This window comes from Barbus barbus (genome assembly GCF_936440315.1).
Source record: "Barbus barbus genome assembly, chromosome: 45".
Taxonomy (NCBI): Eukaryota; Metazoa; Chordata; class Actinopteri; order Cypriniformes; family Cyprinidae; genus Barbus; species Barbus barbus.
The window spans coordinates 4,596,301-4,620,307 of record NC_136723.1 but is presented as its reverse complement, the minus strand read 5'-3'; the positions used below and the strand labels follow the sequence as shown (position 1 = coordinate 4,620,307).

Sequence of the window (24,007 nt, the reverse complement as noted above, 5' to 3'; positions counted from 1 at the left end):
TACTTTTGTCCTTTTTGTTTAATCCTGTGTTGAGTAAAGTGAGGGTAAGTGTTCACGCACAGTCTACCTTCAAGCAGAACTGGCTGAGGCTGCAATTCTCCCGGGAAACAAGCCAAGAGCTCAGTGAATAGCTGGCATCTGGTAGCCATCTTATTCTGGCCAGTGCCTGAGGAAATTCCAGCCTTGAGTGGCTATGATAGCTCTGGTGTAGAGCGCTGCTCCACAGCCTTATCCCCGCTTCGCATCAAACTGATGTCTGTTTTCAAAGCTGGGTCCAAAATGCTCGTAATTTGCCTCTTTTACGAGACTTTTAGCTCGATCTGTCAAGTTGCACAAACATTCATTGTGAGAGGTCCACAAACAGATTCTTTCTTTGACTTATTAGATCATCAGCTTGCTCCATGTAGAAGGGTATCACGGAGGCTTGGGGTGGGCAACTCCAAATATGCACTGGCTCGCTTGTTTGTTTGCTTTCTGCATCGTTACCCAGGCTGAGTTACTTCTGCACTTCCTTAGAAACACTGTCGCAAAATCTTAGTGATTGCACATGTTTTTAAGCATTGCAGTTTAAAACCATGATTTTAAGCTGGTGAAATACAATCAGCGGAGAAAGAGATCTGATTTCATTCTATGCACGCACTAAGAGACTGTTTCCGAGCGCTGTCAGAGAGGCGCGTACACGTGAAGTCGGTGCTCATAGAGCGTGGGAGTATTGAATCGAGTTATTTCTGCCACTTCATAGGCCTTGAATGGTCTATAATGTCAAAATGCCCGTCTTTGCAAGTATCCTCGTAAACACAGTCATCAGCAAAAAGCTATGAAAGAAAACACCTGTGTAATGGTATATTGGATCCGGGCAGCTCTTAAAGTGACAGCAGTCTATTCCTGCTGTCTGTAATTCATGTTAATCAAACAACCAAAGACAGAACATCTCTCACTGCTCTTGACTTTTTGTAACTTTAATAAGAAGAAATATATATTTAATTTTACATATGCAGTGTTTTTATACATTTGATTACTTTATTCAATGTATATAGCATTTTTTTTCTACTGTAGTTTTGTTGTGCTATTGCTTGTAATTATTTTCTTATTTTTCTTATTTAATCGCTGACTGTTTGCTTGTCTTAAGTGAGCTTGTTTTTGTTTTTTTTAGGTTAGGGTTAGCTTTTGTGATATTGACACTAATGACAAGAATTATGACATTTCTATGGTATCAAAAATGTTGATATCTTACAGACTCAGCACTGCATCTTTCAGTCCCTTTGAAAAGCCTGCGTCAAACTGTCTTCTTTAAAAATTAATTCGCAGTAAAGTAAAGCAAACAAACAAATAGTGTTCTTAAAAGTACCGACCGCGATAACAGTGGTACTGAAATTTTAAAAATGCCCATTTCCTGCTAATATTTGACCGCTGTTGATGATCATTGTAGCCAATCACAATCATATTTGTTGAGTGCAAGAAAACAATGGCCAATCAATAGTATTTAAGAATCAGCTCAACAGCGCTCAAGCAGGAAATGGACGTTTTTAAAATTTCAGAACCGACTGGTATCACGGTCAGTACTTTTGACAACACTACAAACAAACAAACAATGTTTCATCTTCATGTTTGATCTTCACCTGCAGAGATAGGCTTTTGTTTCACTATGATGTCTTAATTTGACGATTCCAAAATGAGTGGTTTTTTCAGCTTGGTTTCAATAAAAGCTGTTTTTGAACTAACAATAAGTTTTGAGATGTGAAACTTACAGGATGTTTTTATTGTACAGTGACCCATATAGATGTCAAAAGATCAATGGGAAACGTGACTTCTCTGTTCATGACCCCTTTAATTTACTTTCTTCTGTGGGACTTTGAGATATGTACTGGTCGTTTTGTTCCAGACAGTTGGGATTAATTGGGATAGGAGCTTTCGAGCTTCTTTCAGGACAGCACCAGTCCTCATTTATTTCAAAAGAATGAACAGAGTATTCTTATAGACTCCATCTTTTGAGTTTCTGGGAATAAATAAATTGCAAAAGTTTTTGGAATAACATGAAGGTAAGTAAATAAGAACAGAACTTCCATTTTTGGAAGAACAGTTGATCTCTATTAAGCGGTTGTTAGTTATTATTGAAGTTTTCATTACTTTTCTACAGACGTTAATCCAACCTGGACAGTTCACACAAGTTTTTAATAATCTATCCTGCATATACAGTGAATTCAGAAAGGAGATTGATTGGCTGATTTGTGATAATGACTTTAACTTCTCCTGGATCTGGAAGCAAAACCTGATGTAACTTTTAAGTCTTTGCCTTAGGCAGGCTGGCAGTGCACACAGCATAATTTCAGTGTTGTTCCCATGGTAACAGAAATTCCAGAGTGTCTTTGTAAGACTGAAAACTACTAGTTGTTGCTCAACTAGACTTCATCTTGTATCTAGGGTTTACATCTGGACAAAGTCCATATCTTGGGATGAAAAAACTTTCCGACTCGTTCTTCCTGAAATGGGCAACGTTAGAGTAGACCCCTACCTGTTACCATTCCCCTAGACTAATGCTGTGTATTTGGGCTCAGTTTCTGCAAGCCCTGCCAGTCAGCTATCTGTAAACCACACCTTTATCTGAAGGGCCCTGGGTGGTCTGTGTTAAAGTTACGAAGAGAGAACACAAGCCACGGTCCCCTGTGTATCCACATCCTGGACTGTTTAGCAAACTCTGCCCATCCAAACAACAGGGAAGATTACTTGCAGCTTTATTTTCCTTGAATCCCTTGAAACTCATCTCTTGTTGCGAAGATATGCTTGAAGCGCTCTCTTTCTTTTCCCGAAGACCTGCAGTGGCCCTGCACCGCAGGCAACTCTGGGAAAACGCATCCAATCATCTCGGACTTAGAAGTAGGACACGAGTAGGAAATCAACCAAAATGTAGCTAAACGGCTTTTAAGAAGGCTGTGGCTAAACTACATTAGCGAGACATTAAAGATATGTTTGTTTTTATGTATTTCATTTATTTGTTTATGTATTTTCTTTGGCTTCTCTGATCTATATTTCAAGAAGCTAAGCTTTGATAACAACAATGCACTGACAATATGTTCAGACATCGTTTAGCTATTCACAAGTGAAAACACGAGCCCCTGCATTAGAGTTACGAGGAAGGAGTGTTCTAATAATAATAATAATAATGTATTAATAAGAACTAATTAATCTGCCAACTAATATAGTAGTTGATAGCAATGGGCCAATGGAAAATAAGGAAATGAATATATGACTCCCGACATCTGAGCCACTGAAGATGCAGAGGATTAACATTACTTTCGCTTTGAAGTGAATGTGCCGATCCCCAATCTGCCTAAATGCATCTATGTTCGCACGAATCATTCGTGATCCAGCCTTACCTACAGAAGAAGTGAGTATAAGGGTTTTTTTATGAATCTTTGCAAATCACCTTTCCTAATAATGTGCTAGTTAGTTAGTCGCGGCTGAAGTTTACAGTCTGCTCGTCATTCCACGGAACAGAGGGGCGGGGCGAGCAGAGCTCATTAGCATTTAAAGCAACATGGGCAAAAATAGCTTGCTAAAAACAGAGCTGATTTTGACAGATTTAAAAAGGTGTTTTTTACACTACTATTGAGAAATTTTAACCAAAGTATGTTATAGACTTTTAATCATCACCCTGAAGAATCATATTCTTATCAACTTGTGCAAAAAGGGCATCCTGTGTGTGTGTGTTAGTGTACATTTTTGAATTATGCTCTAAAAATATCCAAATTAATTTTAATGCATTAATTAAAAACATGCTTTAATTAGTTATTCCAGATTCCAGTCAGAATTAGAAATATTTATAGTCTTAGCCTTAACTTTCTAAACAGTTGTGATATCAAGTTTTTCTTTATTCGCAAAAACAATATATTTGCTTTAATGTCATTAAGAACAACTACATTTGTTTTCCGTTATGCTATTTTCAGCTTCCACCCAGCAGCTGTTACCAAACTGAGATGCTGCCAGCTCAAGTTTTCAAACACATTTTATTTTCCTGTTCACCAGGCTCATTAAGCACAGGAGATTAATTTAAATGCCAGTTTTGTCCAATGCACCATCAATGCCGTCTACCCAACGTCACAGTGTGATTGTTCTGTCCTACCACCCTTTGTAAAGGGATAATCTAGAGAAATGTCGCTCGCACTGAATATTTATTTAAAATTTTCACAGTGGAGTGCATGTGGGGTGGGAAAAAAAACTTTCAAAGAAGAATGCATGAAAACGAGGGCAAATATGCATCGCATTCCTCACGTGAGCATTTCCATTTGTCAGGTTGACAGTTTTCCATTCAGGCGTGTTGCATGAGTTGGAATGCACCAAAGAGGGAACACTGTCTATTTTCAGCCGTCCTCTCTGCATTTTCCCTCATAAAAAGACTGCATGTTACTTCATGAGTCATCTTTGCGATCTCTGCTCAGACTTGCATGGCTGTGAATGGATCCTAATAATTAGTGCTGGAAAGAAAGACAAACAGCCTCAGAAATGAGTGAACTTGTTTCCCGGCTCTACAAACAGAAGATGCTGCGAACTGTGTATGCTTGCCAAAAAGTGCACTTGGAGTCGACCAAGGCGTTTCAGGAAGGTATTGTTCTTTTTAAAGCGTGCAACAAGGCCACAGGATGTCTTTACCTTTACGCCTTTTTTAACAATGCCTTTTCAATTTTCCATATACAAACATCAATAGCTGATAAGCTTGTGAAGCAGATGGAGATACAACTGTTGCAGCTCGACTGACACTGAAAATGATATTATATCAGAAAAGACTTTCGAAGGAGTTTTATCTCTTGTTATCACAGCACTTTAAGATTTGGCCTCACTATTGGCAAGTGTTGCAACCACACGGAGCAAATGCTGGAATTCAGTGGAAAGAAAATGTTGGCGAGACTTGAACATTCCTTCGCACTTTCTTGGCTGTCTTTCCTGCTTTGAGGCAACTTGCTTCCCCCAAGCTCCTCCGACCCTCCTTCACCTCTCATTTTCTCTTCTGGTCCTTTGTCTTTCCTGCAAAATGATTAGTGACTAAGCACCGGAGACTGCTTTTGACCTTTAGGGAAGTGTTTTAAGAAAGCACACTAAATTAATAAGACTTGCTAGTCGGTGGTCTGACGGTGGTCTGTATATTTTGTGCAACAGTAGAAATATACACAATGTTAGCACAATAGTTATACATAAGATGACAAAAAATGTAGTAATGTGAAAATCCACAGCATAACTTGTAAACAAGTCAAAATGGGATTTAAATTTTTATTAGGAGATTTAATTTGGCACAATTCAAAATGGAGTTTGTTTATATTCACATTTATATGGGGACATCTATGTGCAATATACACTCAATCAAACAATGAATATTTATTTCTTAATTTCTGAATATATTTGTATGAATCAATGTAAAGCCATATATTGTCAATGCATATATTGCTGTATATTGAAAAAATATAAACACTAGTTTCCAATATATGGAAATGTATTATGTAATATCACATTATATTTTGCAGAATATTCCCATATATTTTTGTTTCGTAAGGGGCTACCATATTGTGCCTTCTAAACAACCTTAATTTGGACAATTTTTGTATTTTTTTTTTTTTATGGATAAAGAAGAATCATGTCGTTAACATAGCAACATGCTGACAGTAATTTTTTGTAATTTTATGTGCCTTTGCCATTTATGTATGTATCGTTTTATTTATCTTAAACTTATTTTGGTAAGACTTTAGTTTAGGGACGAATTCTCAGTTGTTATTAGCATGCATATTACTGTTGCATATTGGCTGTTTTCCCCCATTTTTCACGTTTTTCAGTTAACATTTTTTTGTATAGTTTTAATTAACAATAACAGCACCTATAGGATGCTGTCTGAGGAGCAGCAGTCTAGGTTGGTAGTAGAAAGCAAGGCAGTTCTCTAGGTTTTGGCACAGAGCCACAGTGTCAGTGCAGGCTCATAGCTGGATTGGTGTTGTGATGTGAACCTGATTCTGATGAGTAGAGGTTGGGGTACATTTGTACATGTGGCTATTCTGATGAGTCAGTTTTTGGGAAGGCTATTCTTATGTGTGTTTGTCTTCCAGAACCTGCTAGTTGCCATTAATCCTCAGTTTTTTACCCTTGCGTTACAATCATAAATTTTCACTTGAATATGCAAACTCAACATCTGGTTGGCATATGTGCGTTTGTGTGTGTATGTGTTTGTTTTGGCGCTGAATATTCATATATGAAAACCTGCGGTTGGAAAAATTCTCCAAAACCATTAAATTTTCATAAATGGCAATTTTAGGAACATTTGGTACCGCTGTGTAATATGGTCTTGTAATGCCGTATAAACAAAATGTGAAACTGAATGATGGTCTTTCACAGACGTTTTGCTGCAGGATATTTATAGTAGATACTATCATTATTCTAGCGTAATATGTATTGTAACTGAAAGACAATGGTTATATGCATGACTAATGTTTTCTAAAATATTTATATGATGCAAAACTAATTATAAGGGGATTAAATACAAGGTATTTTAGAATATGTTTATAACCTAAGGTTTTTTCACAACAGTAATTTCTCACACTTTTCCAGTAGCAAATGTTATATTTCTTTATTTAAAGACTAATAAACCTATGATCGTAATATAGCAGTGCCACACTGGCTGTATTGTTGGAAATGTTATGGGTACAGAGGGGCTGTTTTTAACGTGGATTAACAGCTCTATGTTTATCTTCACCAGATACGCCATCGTTCTGTAGCGTTCGAGCCAGCCGTCCTGAACAAAAAACAGGCAACAGACTAAATAATATATAAGGATAAGGCCCTGATATATAATTTACCACTGGCTTGTGGTCAGCGTTTAGCTCTGGGTTTTTCACGCTGTGGGTTTGACTTGTGGAAGGGAGAGGGCTTGTGTGGAGATGCATTTTTGTGGTTAAGGAAAAGTCGAAGCATTCGGTTGGGAGGGGGCTGATGAACTGGAATTATAACTCTGCCCCTTTTGGCTCTGTTATAAAGAACCGCAGGTGCATCTATTTTGTTGCAGAAGATTTACGGACGTATCCTGTCTGCAGTGTAATATCTGTTTTTATTTGTCAAATTTAGAAATTTAGTATCAGTTACAAATAATAGCATTTTTACACTTTATATATACACTTTATATATGTGACATGTCTGAGTTTATGTATATAATAAAAAATAATAAATAATGAAATATTTAATTTATTAATCCTACTATATATGCATGTGTGTGTGTATGTATGTATGGATGGGTGTGTGTGTGTATATATATATATATATATATATATATATATATATATATATATATATATATATATATATATATATATATATATATATATATATATATATATATATATATATATATATATATATATATACACATATACAATAATAATACATATACACTCTAAAACATGCTGGGTAAATATGGACGAACCCAGAGATTGGGTTGTTTAGATAACAACCCAGCATGTGTTCTGTCCAATATTTACCCAGCATTTTTACAGTGTATATTATACTTTTTTTTATTATTATTCTTATATATTTTAGACTTTGTAATATTATAGTTTGTTTAATTAGTATATCATTTTTGTCCAGTGCAAGGTTTCAACGTACTAAACAGTGCCTATTTTTTAGACTGTACATTTTGACATTTTGATTTTAGGCAATATATTTAGCTTGAAGCAGACAAAACTGTACAGATTTACACAATTGTTTACCAATACCAACATTAAAATAGTTACCATTATTACTGACCAAAATTGATCACTAAAACAACCGCTTCCCACTGTCCAACCACAGTATTAATAATCATACAGTGGATTTAAGGTCAATGACTTTTATCAGACCAACAGAAAAACACATGCCTCTAGCGAACGCTTGATGATAACGCGCAGAAGCTGCACCTCGCTGCTGAATTTGACAGTCTCTTGAGAGTGGAGAACATGGAGGCCATCCAGATAATAAACTACGTCAAATAACCACCGCTGCCCTCGGGTTTGGCACCCGTGCACAGGATTTAGTGCACATACTGTGAGATTAAAGTCACAGTTCGCGTTATGGGATTATTAGCCTGTGTTTTAGATTAATAGTGAGTGAAAAACATAGCAGACTGGTGCATCCCTGCTATAAAGTAGCATAAAAACAGACGGGTAACAACTCCAGCCTGGGGTTTTGAGAAGTCAACCATATGGAAATAAAAATCAAGCATGTTTTCACTGCGCTGTAGGTTTACTTTCCCCTCTGAAATCTGATTTACCTTGGGGTATTGATAACTATATGTGTCTCTTGATTGCTACACGATCTTCTACAATCAGGCTGCTCAGTTATGGGTTACAGCTGCCAGGAATGCTGACAAACTCCTGAGCGAAACTCGAGCAGTGTCTCTGTACGTGGATAAATGCACAAGGAGTTTCTCCATACAGCGTGTGTTACTGATAATGAGAGGACAAAACCTAGGTCTTAACGACTAAAGGGTAGAGTAAAACTCCGTCTTAAAAATGGTTTTCTTTACAAAAAAATATCAAAGTTGTCCTTTGTTTTGATTGTGTAAATCACCACACATTGTGGTTTTAGCTCACCACTTGACCAAACTGACAGCAGTTGATGCGTCAATATGTGTGAGTCATTGAGACAACCCTGATAGCACACATACATCTCGGAGACATCTATTTGACGTCTGCATTTTCATCTGCAAGACGTATTTTTTAGGGTGTTTGCTCATCTGCAATACGTCTATAGGACGTTTCCTTTTAAATGTAAAATAGACGTCTATTAGATGTCTTTAAGATGTTTATGATTTCAAATGTATGTAAAACTGACATCTTAAAGACATCTGTCAGACGTTTGTAGACAGCAGATGCTTCCAGATCAAGAGATCTTTAACAGACATCTTGCAGACGTACCTGTGCTATCTGGGAATGTGATTTGAAGCAAAATATGGAAGGTGATGCTCTGAAGTAAAAAATAAACATTTGAAGTAATTATTTTTAAAGTGCTTATTGATCAACAATATGTAATGTAACTCTATTTCAATTCTTACACCAAACATTTCTGCTTTAAATGTCAGTATCCTTATTTCTGGTGTATGTTTTTTTTATTTGTATTTTTTTTTTATTGATGTGCAATATTTCTGTCATTAAAGTTATTTTTAATATGTAATGTTAAAGTAAGGAGCTATGTAGGCTAGATTACATTTTAAACGTTTGTAAGATAATAAATGCCACATTCACAATGCAAAACACCTTGAACAAGTATCGTTAACACTTTACAATAAGGTACAATTAAGTAACATTAATTAACGCATTAACTAGCATTAACTAACAATGAGCAATACAGTTGTTTTTAAGTTGGCTTCTTCTTTTTCTTACTGCTTACGGGTTTTTTTCACTGCTAAAAGACCAAGCAAGTTTAAACCAGCTAAGACTAGACGACCAGCCTAGGCTAGATTTTGCGCTTTATATACTTGAATTAACTGGTTTTATCTGTTTTTGCTAAATTAGCTGGTGTTTTTGTTTGTTTGCAAAATCAGCTGGTTTTCTGAGTTTTAGCAGTTTTTCTTGTGTTTGGTTGTTTGTTTAGTTGTTTTACTGAATCAGCTGTTTTTACTTGGTTTAAGATGTTTTTAGCTGGATTTTTTCATTAAAGTTAGCAACATGCTAATCATGCTAGAAAATACTACTCATGCTAGAAACATGCTAGCAACATTTGTCATGTTATAATCATGCTAAAACATGTTAATTTTGTGTTAACACTGTGGTAAATCAGGTTATCAACATTCGATCAACATCTATCTAATCTACTGTATCTATCTACATGCTTTAAAATTTCAGGTTTGGTTTTCTCAAGCCGACTTCAAAGTTTGTTCACAAACTCATCTAGTTAATCTTTGTTAGTTTTGTTAGTTAATAAAAATACAACTGTTCATCATTTGTTCATGTTAGCTCCAATATATAATATTAATACTTTTGATTGAAATACTGCATTAATAAATGTTCAAATTAACATGAACTAATATTAATAAATGCTTTAGAAGAATTTTTCATTGTTAGTTCGTGTTGACTAATGTAATATATAAAGCTAATTAATGGAACCTAATAGTAAAGAAGAAGAATCAAACTTTTGTAGATGGTCATAACTTTCACTTTGCTTTTATCACTTTAATTTGGCAATACTTTTCCGCCGTTAATGAATTAATGAACTCTCCTGAGTCTTGTTGTGAGGTTTAGTGACTTCAGCTCTCGGAGTGGGAAGATGTGTCATTTACTTTGCTTTTCCTCAGGCTTTAGAAGCATCCGTTTGTCAGGCAAATCCCAGCCGCACGTATGACAGATGTATCCTGTCAGTTACAGTATTTGTTTAAAATGTTTACAGTCTGTTGATAGAAGGCTCCCCAAGGCCGTATTTCAGATAGCCGACCTTTTTCATTTGACGTCATCACCCAGAATGTTCTCAGCAATTAATGAATGTGAATGGACTTGCAAAACAACTTCACAGACTTCAGCAGAGCTGTTCAAATCAGCTATCATTGATTCTCTGTGCTCTTTATACGGAAATATCCGGCTGTCATGCACGTATTTCCATGGTGTCTTGTTTGCCTATATCCAAATTAGAGCGGTTAATTGTTATGTTGTTTCACAACCTGGTTGCTAAGCAGGTGGACCGTTTACACAGAATGATACTCATTAACTCTTAAAATGGCACTTCCCCTTGAGTAACTCTTGTTTTATTCTCCCTTACAGATGCCCGGTTTAGTGTCATGCCTTGGCGATCTAATAGTCACTGGAATCATCATCCTCTTCTCTGACCACGTCCAATCAGAGATATGGACCAATGAAGGTACATTCTGCTTTTATTTGGGCCAAAGTGCTTCAGGACAGCTAGCCACGTTAGCATTTGAATGTTGTTGTTGCTAGTATGTGGAGTTGCATTCAGCATATGGAACTCGTCAGAAGTCTCTGTAGCATGTCTTTGTTTGGACAAAGCAGGATGAATATATACCCAACAACTACACCAGATAGCAAAGAGATTTGGCATGCGCATGTTTCATTTTAATCCATGAGGGGGGAAAAAAACAACTATTTAGCCATTGTATTGCTACATTGCTAATTCTTTGGAAAAGTAGGTAAAAAGCACACTTTTGAGAACACAAGTTAGTATGTGTGTGTGTATAAATGTGTAAATAAATATGAAAATTCATGTCCCATTTACACTTAATGTTGCCACATTTTACTGTATACAGTAATTGGACTACAAAAAAATCAAAAAGAGAAAATGAGAAAATGTAGTATTTTTACAATAACAATGTAATTATGGTTCTGTTTATTAAAACCAAGTAAGTTTACATTAATTCCAAATTAATAACACAAACTCAAGGCTGTAACAATTTAGACTGTACAATTTAAACAATATATCTTATTTGTGAACTGATGTTCAGCTGTTCATTTTAATAGTCAAATTATTTTCAGTCATCAAAGCTTGGCGAACACTAGTGACAGAAATGGAGATGTACCTTTAATGTCACCAAGATGATTGATCACTGAAACCCCCATAGATTATGTTTTCAGGCCATTTCAAGTGACAAAGTGGTGATATCTAAGGGTGCATTGACACATTTACATTTATTCATTTAGCTGACGCTTTTATCCAAAGGGACTTACAATTGCTATATATGTCAGAGGTCGCACGCCTCTGGAGCAACTAGGGGTTAAGTGTCTTGCTCAGGGACACATTGGTGTTTCACAGTGGATTCGAACCCGGATCTCTCACACCAAAGGCATGTGTCTTATCCACTGCGCCATCACCACCATCGACACAACATCGATTGTACTAAATAAATTGCATTTGCATTTTTGAAAAGTTTTGCATACAGATGACAACATTGTCAAAACGATTCCTGTTCACATGGATCCACAAAAAAACAAAACTAAAAAAAACTGTATTATTCAACCCAGGCCAGTAGGTGGCAATGTCACTTTGTAAAGAAACACTACATGCCTGTGCACAAACCTATAGACCGAACGCATAATTCCAATTTACACGGAGAACATAACGGTATTGTTTTCAAAACACTTGCACTTTGAAACCGTTTTCAAATATTTGCATTTTCATGATGCCAAAATGCTGTTGTCATGTAAATGAACGGCCAAAACGTATAGAAAGTTTTACATTTTTAGGTGAAAATGGTGTCGTCTTCCCATCACTTTGTTTATTCAGTCTGATTTAGAGGCAGGGAAACAAGAGGTGGGATTTATCGCATTAACCAATCGTAGCACGATAGAGAAATTGTCTCCTCTCATGTGACTTTCCCCATTCATTCTCAATGAACCCACCGCATGCTTTAGAGCAGTGGTCTCAATCTTCATGACCCCTTTAAAAAGTGCCTCCTCTGAGCCCATTGAGTCTTAACAGACCCTCTAAAGCATTGGTCTCAAACTCAGTTCCTGGAGGGTCACAGCTCTGCACAGTTTAGCTCCAACCAGCTCTAACTCAGTTTCTAGTGATCCTGAAGACCTTGATTAGCTTGATCAGGTGTGTTTGATTAGGATTGGAGCTAAACTGTGCAGAGCGGTGACCCTCCAGGAATTGAGTTTGAGACCAATGCTTTAGAGGGTCTGTTAAGACTCAATGGGCTCAGAGGAGGCACTTTTTAAAGGGGTCATGAACTGCCTTTGTTTTTTTGTTTTTTTAAATGTTCTCTGATGTCTACGGAAGCGTATTGCATTCACTTGAGGAAAAAAAAAATCTACTCTGTTTTTCTGAATTAATGACTTAATTATCTCAGAATTACGAGATAATTTTTCATTAAAAAAAGTTTTTGCTCTGTTTTTCTGAATTAACGAGTTAATTATCTCAGAATTACGAGAAAATGTTTCATTAAAAAAAGTTTTTGCTCTGTTTTTCTGAATTAATGACTTAATTATCTCAGAATTACGAGATAATTTTTCATTAAAAAAAGTTTTTGCTCTGTTTTTCTGAATTAACGAGTTAATTATCTCAGAATTACGAGAAAATGTTTCATTAAAAAAAGTTTTTGCTCTGTTTTTCTGAATTAATGACTTAATTATCTCAGAATTACGAGATAACTTTTTTCATTAAAAAAAGTTTTTGCTCTGTTTTTCTGAATTAATGACTTAATTATCTCAGAATTACGAGATAATTTTTCATTAAAAAAAGTTTTTGCTCTGTTTTTCTGAATTAACGAGTTAATTATCTCAGAATTACGAGAAAATGTTTCATTAAAAAAAGTTTCTCTGTTTTTCTGAATTAATGACTTAATTATCTCAGAATTACGAGATAATTAAGTCATTAATTCAGAAAAACAGAGCAAAAACTTTTTTTTTAATAAAAAATTATCTCGTAATTCTGAGATAATTAAGTCATTAATTCAGAAAAACAGAGCAAAAACTTTTTTTTTCATTAAAAATTATCTCGTAATTCTGAGATAATTAACTCGTTAATTCAGAAAAACAGAGTAGATTTTTTTTTCCTCAAGTGAATGCAATACGCTTCCGTAGATGTCCACTTATAATGTTATCATGATTTTTACATCCAAAACATCATTTTATGTCCTGTTTTGACCCCCCTCATCAGAACACTCTGTTTGAATAGGCGTGGTGGATTGCAGACTCTGAAGTAAACACCCACTGCTGTGATTGGCTAATAGTTGAATATGTTTGACAGCGTACAGCCTTCATAGATGGACACTTAGGTAGTGATTTAGGTAAAAAAAAAACTATAATACTCATTACATATCAAACGATCTGTTTAACAGACAAATCAATAGTGATCACGTCATAAAAACAGTTACTCACATTTGTGTGGTGCGGCATAACTGTCGGATCCGATATCGTTAACACAGAATGGTCTTTTAGTTTCAATTTTTTTGAAAATCTTGCGTCGAATTGTGCCTTGTTTGTAACCAATTCTGCGGTAAAATGAAGTGAACAAAGGACCAAGTTCTTACTGACGCGGTCTGGCACCTCATTAAAAATGAAGTAATATAGAAAAAAAAATTGAGATCGTCATTCTCCCACGAATCTGAAGAAGACTGGTTGTGGTTGAGGAGAGACTCCCTCATGATTGTAAAGCGCTTTGGGTGCACAGTAATACTCAATAAAAAGCGCTATATAAATGCCTCCTTCATTCAAGACCAAAATGTCTAAACAAAATAACATGTAATTTACTAGAGGTTCTGACAAAAATATATTAATTTGAACAAAATAATTAATAATTTTAATGAATGAGTCAGTGTCTCATTCGCAATGACTTGTTTGGTTGATTCAGCGTTTGTGAATGAATCTCTTGAATGAATGATTCAGTGACAAATACTTTGTTGCCACCTACTAGCGTACCAAGATGACATATACAGTACATACAAGTGGTGTAAAAATGCTTTCAAAATGCTAATTTTACTCTATTTTGGTACCATCGACATCAGTATTTCTACCCAAGCTATTTTATCCCAGTTCTTCTGTTGCTCAAATGTTTGTAACACAGAATAATGTGTAGTTAAAAAGATTGTTTGTGAAGCTGTTTCATTGTACAATTACATGGCCGCTGCTCTCATTTGATTAGCGGCATGGCAAACACAGATTTTGATGTTGCATTGTGACAATTTGAAAACTTTAACCAAAGTCCCTAAAGTCTTTGGTATAATGCCTGTTTCATCAGATTTTTGAAAACGTCAATGCCTGTGATTGATAACGTCACGATAGCTGACCACGTTAGCATTCACATTTTGTTGCTGTTAGCATTTGGATTTGTGTTTCAGCATATGGATCTCGTCAAAAGGCTTTGAAGCGTTTCTTTGTTGACAAAGCAGGATGGTATTATTCAGAACAACTAGAGCAGATACCACAAAGTTTTATCATGTGAAAATTTGATTTTAATCCACTCTAGGAACATAGCCATGGCTTTGTTTTGTGGAACAATAAACATCTCTGTTTAAAGTCCCCAGTTCTTCATTGCTCCACATATGGATTGCTCAATTAACGCATGCAGCCCTGGTCTGTGTGTGTTATGGCTGTGATTTCGCTGGCCTGAGAGGAAGAAATTTGAGAAATGTGGTGGGATTTCAAATAATATGCTTTTGCCAATATTTCCTGAAAGCCGACATTGAGCACGAGCGTTTCGTGAGCGTAGTTAGACCCTGGGCACTGGATCGACGCCACTCTGTGTGTGTGTGTGTGTGTCTGCTATTTGTTTAACTCTTGGCAGTAAATTTCTGATATAAATACTGAAATCTGACTATGCAGAAAAGCACAGTAACGTAAACACCTTGATTCTTGCTTTAGAATCTCTGCAGGCTTTATAATGATGAACGAATGAAGCAGTGGAGTTTTGAGGAAGCAACTCTTAAACTGGAGCTTGTCAAGTTGCATATAACTTCAAGTCGTTGAAATACAGTCAAGCTTCCATTGAATAATCATTGCATTATAGTCTCAGCCTGACTATTAAATATCAGCACAAATATCTGGTACACTTTTCAACTCCTTCTTCCCAAGAACAGGCCTGACTGTCTTTTGAATTCACCAACCACAGATTTTCACTGCATTCCAAATGGGATAAATTTGCCTTCTAAGGGCACTTTGTAGTAAGAACAATCATGGACGCCATAATGAAGGGTCTTTCCAAACCAAAGGGGCCCTTTCAGAATGAAGGATTTTAAAGGGCGCAGCTGTTAATTTTTTGAATGTAATTTTGTGTAGCATTTTGTCGCACATTTAGTTTCTTTTTAAACAAAATGTTTGTTAGCCTACATGTACAGTATGGCAATCTTTATGGTATATGCATATCTAAACTGTATAATTAATGATTTTTTTTTCTCAGACTACACTAATATGCACATAACATGCAAATCAGCAACAAATCAAATAAACTTTTCCTGACACTTTATGGTTTTAATTTTAAAAGGTGTTTTTTTTGCCGCAGTCCTGCACTGCTCTACCAGTCTTTGCATTTGCATTTTATATGAATGATGATGTTTCACTCATGGGCGATATTTCAATTGATACTTGTTGTGTGCAAATTATGAATTACTACATGTACAAAAGTGTTATTGGCATTAGAATGAATGAATGGATAAGTAAGTTAGTAATTGAGTAAGTAAATAAGTAAATAAACATTTAAATGCCCTAATTATTTGTTATTTTTACAGTGCTCCCATGAAATCCCAACACTATTGGCTGGTTGATAGTGTATCACTTGATGAAATGTCTGTTGTCACTTCTGGAATAACACAGGTCTCATGTCTCCTGCTTTCAGTTTCAGACGTCCAGTTCGGTGGACTGGGCTCCAGGGTCACGATCACATGCGGAGGTGCTCACGGCGGGTATGTTCTCCAGTCTATATTAAGCTCCATTAGACTCCAGAGCTAAGCTTTCCTGTAAGGAGTGATAATAGTGTGCTTAACCACCCTCTTCAGGGGCACGGGGCCAGTCCTTATAGGGTTTGGACAAATCAAGGCTATTTACTGTGGGTAGGGGGGCTTGATTCCCCAGCCTCAGATTTTGGCAAGCCTTGTGTTTCACATAAATGTGTATTTCCTGCCAATAAAGACAGTATCCAAGAGAATCCCAGTGCCAAAAACAAGATTTGCACAACCCACGAATGAGTAACACGATACGCATGTCCAGTTGACGTTGATAGCGGTTATTTTGTGGGCCTGTCTTTGATTAGAGCGAGGAAAGCAGGTGAAGGTTGTTGTTGACAGTTGTGGATGGGTTCGCAGGTCTCCGGTGGAATGGCGGTTCAATGGGAGCTCAGTACCGGCATGGCAAACACACAAGGGCTCGCTTACGCTACTGAACACCACACACTCGATGGAAGGCAACTACAGCTGCCACGATGAACGAGGAACTTTACTGCAGTCCATCAAACTACGCCTGGGCCGTAAGTCGGCTTCAACGCTACAAGAGTCCCTAGTTTCGTATTTTGACTCACAATGTGATTCATTTGATAAAATATTTGAGAATAAGGTGTTTAAAAAGTGCCTTAGGGTAGATGCCATATTCAATTTAGTGTTAATAAAAAGTAGGCCCCAGCCAATAGAGGTGTTATACCTTGTACCTTGGCTTCCAAAAAAAGACATAATTTGTTGGAGTGTTTCTGGGGTCCATGCTCTGCCTATTGTTTTCACTGAAACAGTTTTACTATTCTCTGATTTTTGTTTTTATTTGTATTTAAGTTAAGGATTTTATTTATTTATGATCTTATTAAAGCATGCTTTTGTTTATTTATTTTTTTTGTTTATGCTTGTATTTATTTATGCTCGGATTTCTGCTTCTATATTAATATAAATTTTTTCATTTATGCTTTTATTTAAAATGTATTCTTTTTTCTGCTTTTAATAATGCTTATTTACTTTCGCATGCTTTTATTATTTTTGTATGTTTTTATGTATACTTTTTTTTTAATGAAGTGCAAACCTATATGATTTTTCTGTGTTAGTCGGCATTTTTTTGTGCAAATGCTCTTGACTGCCCTTAAGTTGTATGGAAGCAGGACATTCGTTCCCAACAGTGCGACGAATTGAACAGACTATATGTTTATCCCTCGCAGCCTTGTCTTCATTACCTTTGAATTTAATATGGCATCTACCACGACTACGTTCCATTGCTTCTGATTAAAAACGTCATCTTAAGAACATTGTTGGCTTAAACCAATGAAAGTGTTGTAGCAACATAAACATAATGGATCTGATAAACTTTGAATCATGCTCTTGACTCATTGGAAATATAATCTCAGATCACACATCCAAGAAGTGCATATGTGTGCTTGAGGATGCTAAACTTGTGCTTCTATGGAAAAGTGTTTTAATGTCAAATTAAATTTGTACTGTTTTAAATCATTTTGTTTTAAAGAAGCTTTAACGAAGTACACTTATTGACATTGGTATAGGAATTGACAACTGAAATATTGGTATATGTAATCTCGTAGTTGCTCGATGCCTCTGAAATGCTGCTGGAAATGTTCTAGTAAAAAGGAAGCACTTTGTGTCCTGGGACATGTAGAAAGTGTGCAGTCGTACGCCCTTGCTGTTTAACTCAAGGCACTTCCTCTGTCAGGAAGTCGCTGCATCACAGCTCCACAGTTTCCTGATAGGAAGGGTGAGATTGCTGCTTCTAGTGTGTGTGAATTTAGTCTAGCGTATCACGTTCTCTCATGTTCTTGAAGGCAGTGCTTGAGTTAAATCGCTGTCTTGTGCAGTTTGACTGTTTACAGATAAAGTGTACTGTGTCTGAAGTTATCTCATGAGATATTTTCTTCTTTTAGATCCGCCTCATTTCGTCAGAGTTTCTTGCCATGTGCCGAATCATATGAAAATCTACTGCTCCTGGGCACAAACTAAGACAACACACCTGCCCACGTTATACAGAACCTCTTACAGGTGCACTCTTGTCTCCATTTGTGAATAATAATAATAGTATAAAATATTTAAATAAGTGCCTATTTATTTATTTATTTCATTGGTAACACTTTACAATACGATGCATCAACTAACATGAATTAACAATGTACAATATATTTTGCTTTGTGGTAACACTTTAGATTAATGAACACGTTTTCACTATTAACTATGACTTTTGCCTCAATAAACTCATAATTTGCTGCTTATTATTGGTAAGGTAGTTGTTAAGTTTAGGTATGGGGTAGGGTTAAGGGATCTAGACAAAGTTCATTCATTAATGTGCTTTATACTAATAAATGACCAATATGTGAGTAATATGCATGATAATTAGCAACTAGTTAATAGTGAATAGTGTTCCCTAATCTAAAGTGTTACCTTTAATTTTAAAGCATTAGTAAATGTTGAATTTAACATTAAGATTAATAAATACTGTTTGTATTGTAAAAGTATTGATACATACTTTAAATAAGTATTGTTCATGTCAACTAATATAGTTAACTAATGTTAAGAAATGTTACCTTATTGTAACGCGTCAGCATTTTATTTCATTTTATTGTTGATATATACACATTACCATTCAAAAGATTGGGGTCAATAAGATTTTTTTTTTAAAGTGAGAAATTCATACTTTTGTTCAGCAAACACATTAAATTGGTTAAAGTGACAGTAAAGACATTGATAATGTTTGAACAAGATAAATTTGTTCAACGTTGAATGTTTTATTCATCAAATATATATATATATATATATCAACATTGATGATAATCAGAAATTAATAATCAGCAAATTCGAATGATCACGTGGCACTGAAGACTGGAGCAATGATACTGAAAATACAGCTTTTATCACAGAAATAAATTTAGATTTTTTTTTTATATATATATATATATATATATATATATATATATATATATATATATATTCTACGGAAGCGTATTGCATTCACTTGAGGAAAAAAAATCTACTCTGGTTTTCTGAATTAACGAGTTCAGAAATCAGATCTCAGAATCACGAGATAATTTTTCATGGAAAAAAGTTTTTGCTCTGTTTTTCTGAATTAATGAAAAATTATCTCGTAATTCTGAGATAATTAACTCGTTAATTCAGAAAAACAGAGTAGATTTTTTTTCCTCAAGTGAATGCAATACGCTTCCGTAATATTCACATAGAAAACAGTTATTTTAAAATGTACACTATGTTTTTATGTTTGCTGTATTTTGATACTGTATTGATATTCTGCTGTTTTCTGCAGTGTTAATAAAGGCAGAGAAGTGGAGCCCTGTGAGCAGGAGCACATTGGACTGAATGAGTGTATGATTACTAACCCACCGTTCTGGACCTCAAAGTTCCTGGTGAACATCACCGAAATCAACCCGCTGGGATCCAACTCCACAATCATCCAGATAGATGTTCATGAACTCTGTGAGTTTATATGCCTTCATACTGTGAGCAAATTAATTTCATATATTTTAATTTACACACATGTCCACTTCCTCACCTCAACAAGTATTGAGGACTGTTAAAATGTTACGGTGCTGTGCGGAACAACGAACACACGACAAGCATAAACAATTACCTTCTCTTTTAATCAGAGATCCAGGAGCAGATACAGACACAGGAGTGCACACACATCATAGTAGAAACAATAACCGACGGTGAGACTAACAAAGACAGGAACTTATAAAGGGGCAGATAATTGGGAAGGACAGGTGTACACAATGACTAATTAAACTGAACTAGGACACAGGGGAAAACAGAAAACCCGACATGGAACAGTCACAAAAAACCCAACATGTAACATAAAAGGCTTTCTTCTAGATTTCTTCATCTCTTTTAGAATAGCATTTGAGTTCACAATCTTTTTTTCTGTTTGATGTAATAAGAATGGATGTCTGTAATTGTGTGTTTTCAGTGAAGCCGGATCCTCCTGAGGACGTCAGAGTTCTTCAGGTGGAAGGTCAGCCCACTCAGTTACTGATACGGTGGAGTTGTCCTTCATCCTGGCCGGTTGAAATCCTGCCCGCTTTTCCCTTAACCTTCTCACTACGCTACCGGCCGATCGGCTCCAGCTACTGGTCGACGGTAAGAACCTTAGACAAACAATCAACCTCATCAATTACTTATTAATTAGATAGAATATGTGTGTTGCAGAAGATATTTTGAAGAATGTTGGTAGCCATTGACTTCCATAGTATTTTTTACTTACTACTTACTACTATGGAAGTCAGTCAACACTTTGGTTATGAAGGTGAGTAAATGATGACAGATTTTTTTGTGTCAATCATCCCTTTAAATTCTGAATAATAATGTTCTATCATCATTTGGTCACCTTCAAACCTTTATTTAACCTAAAATAAAATATTTTGTCAATATAATAAAATTCATTGTGGTCCAAAACAACACTGGAACCCCTTTGACTTTCATTGTATGAGGAAAAGGTCATTTTCTTGTTTTACAACCAACATGCAACCCTCATATCATACGAGTCTTTAATAAACAGTCCTGTAGTCCAGCCCTCTCTGAGCACACACACGCGCACACACACGCGCACACACACACACACACACACACACACAGTGTTGTCTTATCTCAGAGCCCCACAGTCATCTCTGCATGGGCTGATCTTATCTGCTTTCACCAGGCTGACTGGCCTTTCATCAGACAACCAGATGTTGGCTGTCTCCAGATCTCTCTCTCTGTGTGTGTTTGTGTGTTTTCAGCACTGTAAGGGTTGCTTATACTTTATCTGACAAGTAAAAAATAAGCAACCCAGTTATAAACATACTCATTTTTGTTTTTGCTATAATAAAATGAATGAAAACAAAACAGGCAAAACTGCTGTTGCATTGTGTTCCAAAAGTGTGTGTGTGTGTTAAGAAATTAGTACTTTATTCAGCAAGGAAATAACATTGATCAAAAATGTCCTTAAAAATATTTATGGTTATAAAAAATAAATATATTTCAAAAGAAAGCTAGAGATGACCTCTACAGCCCTGAACGTCAGCGGAGACCAGGACACCTAGATGAGCCCCAGAGACAGATCCCCATTGAAGACCTTGTCACCTAGACAGCCATCGGGACAAGACCTCGGGAACCAGATGAGTCCTTTACACAATCTAACTTTGCTGCAGCCTGGAATTGAACTGCTGGTTCGTTTGGCCAGAGGAGAAATGGCCCCCCGACTGAGCCTGGTTCCTCCCAAGTTTTTTTCTCCATTCTGTCACCGATGGAGTTTTGGTTCCTTGCCACAGTCGCCTCTGGTTTGCTTAGTTGGGGACACTTCATTTCCAGCGATATCAAGTGAAGTGACATTCAGCCAAGTATGGTGACCCATACTCGGAATTCGTGCTCTGCATTTAACCCATCCAACGTGAACACACACAGCAGTGAACACACACACACCGTGAACACACACCCGGAGCAGTGGGCAGCCATTTATGCTGCGGCGCCCGGGGAGCAGTTGGGGGTTCGGTGCCTTGCTCAAGGGCACCTCAGTCGTGGTATTGAGGGTGGAGAGAGCGCTGGACATTCACTCCCCCCACCTACAATCCCTGCCGGCCGGGGACTCGAACCCGCAACCTTTGGATTACAAGGCCAACTCTCTAACCATTAGGCCACGACTTCCCTATCATCACTTAATTGCACAGATACTATTTAAACTGAACTGAGCCGGACGATTACATCATTGAATTCAATAATGAAATGCCTTTAACATAATATTGAGTGTTTAATCTTGTAATTTTACATTATTGACAATATTTTCCTATTTTGATATTAGAAAGTTGTTTTGACACAATCTGTATTGTTAAAAGCACTATATAAATAAAGTTGACTTGACTAGACTTGAACTTTCTATCATTGAATCCTGAAAAAAAAGTATCATGATTGCCATGATTGGTTTTCAACATTGCTAATAATCAGAAATGTTTCTCGAGCAGCAAAGCATATCAGAATGATTTCTGAAGAATCATGTGACACTGAAAACTGGAGAAATGATGCTGGAAAAAAATGTATAACATATTTTCCTTAAATATATGCATGTGTGGGTTTTTATATATACATAATAAATATTCACAGTTCGCACATAGATTATGTAAACAAAAGCTTTTATTTGGGATGTGATTATGCGAGAATCGTTGCCTAGATATATATATTGTATATCATATGGTATATGTATATATTGTTTGTCAGCGCTGTAGAGCGAGGATCTGTTGTGTAAATATGACTCTTTATTATGCACCAAATCCCCTCAAGAACAGATCAGTTACAACATGCGTTCTGATTTTTGCCAGTGTCAATACTTTGAGTGATCTGACTCCGTCTCAACAGTGTTGTCCTGTGTTAAGTGGATGTATCTGTTGATCATTTCTCAGCTGGAGACAGAGGACAACACCAGTCTAAAGATCATGGATGCTCTAGTGGGCCACCTGCACCAGATCCAGATCAGAGCTCAGGACGCTCTGATCAACCACAGCCAGTGGAGTGAATGGAGTCATGTGGTAGAGGCCCGTCCGTGGATCGGTGAGTGAGCACACACTAAAAGAAAATCAGGCCCTTTCTTTCGGAACATACTCCTTGTTCAAGCTCTTGTTCGGTCCAGGCTGGACTATTGCAATGCTCTCTTGGCAGGTCTTCCAGCCAGTTCTATCAAATGTTTACAATCAATCTAGAATGCGGCAGCAAGATTAATTTTTAATGAGCCAAACAGAATGCACGTCACTCCTCTGTTTAACAATTGGCACTGGCTACCAATAGCTGCTCGCATAAAATTCAAGCCATTAATGTTTGCCTACAGAACCACCACTGGCTCTGCACCCCTTTACCTAAATTCATTACTTCAGACTTATGTGTCCTCTAGAAGCTTGCGTTCTGCAAGTACGCAAAGCATGCATTTTACTAACATATTGGCTGTTTATTGGTACTTATAAAGCACATATTAATGTCTTATTCTGCATTATCATATTTAAGATCCATTAACTTAATCTTTAATTTATTAAAGATTAATGAATGCTTTAGAAGCATTTTGTTAGTTCATATTAACTAATGTAGTTAACTTATGTTAACCTTATTGTAAAGATTTTTTTTTACCACATGGCCATTTGAAATAAACTAGTCTAGTGAAATCAACATCCACATACTAAATAATTGTTTAAACGAGGCTTTCTGCATGTCATTAACTTGTGATCCACTCTTTTTTTAAGAAGTGTTTTAATGCACTATATATTATCCATCATCCATCAGATCCTTCAGATAGCTAATGTAATAATGGAGTAAATCAAATTGTGCCCAGCTAGCACAATGCTTCAGGATATTGGACTGTGTTCAATGGTGGATATCTGATAAATCTAATAAAGGAAGATGTTTGGATGTTGGCAACTTTATTATTATTATTTTTAATGAAACATGTCTTGTGGCTGAGTAGCACACAATGCACTACGATTCAGCTGTCTGTTTACATCAGTTTTACAGTACATAAAGAAAAAAAATTATATATATATGTGTGAAAGTAAAAGAAATGATGAGCTTTGGATCATCAAGGAGAAGACTGTTGAGGAAAACTTATTCTGACATGACTTTTGA

General features: G+C 36.3%; 1 protein-coding gene across 1 annotated transcript in view; it reads left to right on the top strand.

Annotated features, from left to right (window-relative positions):
* Positions 1-24,007, top strand: part of LOC306864564 (ciliary neurotrophic factor receptor subunit alpha-like) — a 35,766-nt gene that overhangs the window by 5,515 nt on the left and 6,244 nt on the right. The window contains exons 2-8 of the mRNA XM_079408661.1: positions 10,758-10,854; positions 16,282-16,348; positions 16,748-16,908; positions 18,292-18,406; positions 19,680-19,849; positions 20,340-20,509; positions 22,801-22,948. Coding sequence (XP_079264787.1) covers positions 10,758-10,854; positions 16,282-16,348; positions 16,748-16,908; positions 18,292-18,406; positions 19,680-19,849; positions 20,340-20,509; positions 22,801-22,948 — 928 coding nt within the window. The remainder of the gene's footprint in view (positions 1-10,757; positions 10,855-16,281; positions 16,349-16,747; positions 16,909-18,291; positions 18,407-19,679; positions 19,850-20,339; positions 20,510-22,800; positions 22,949-24,007) is intronic.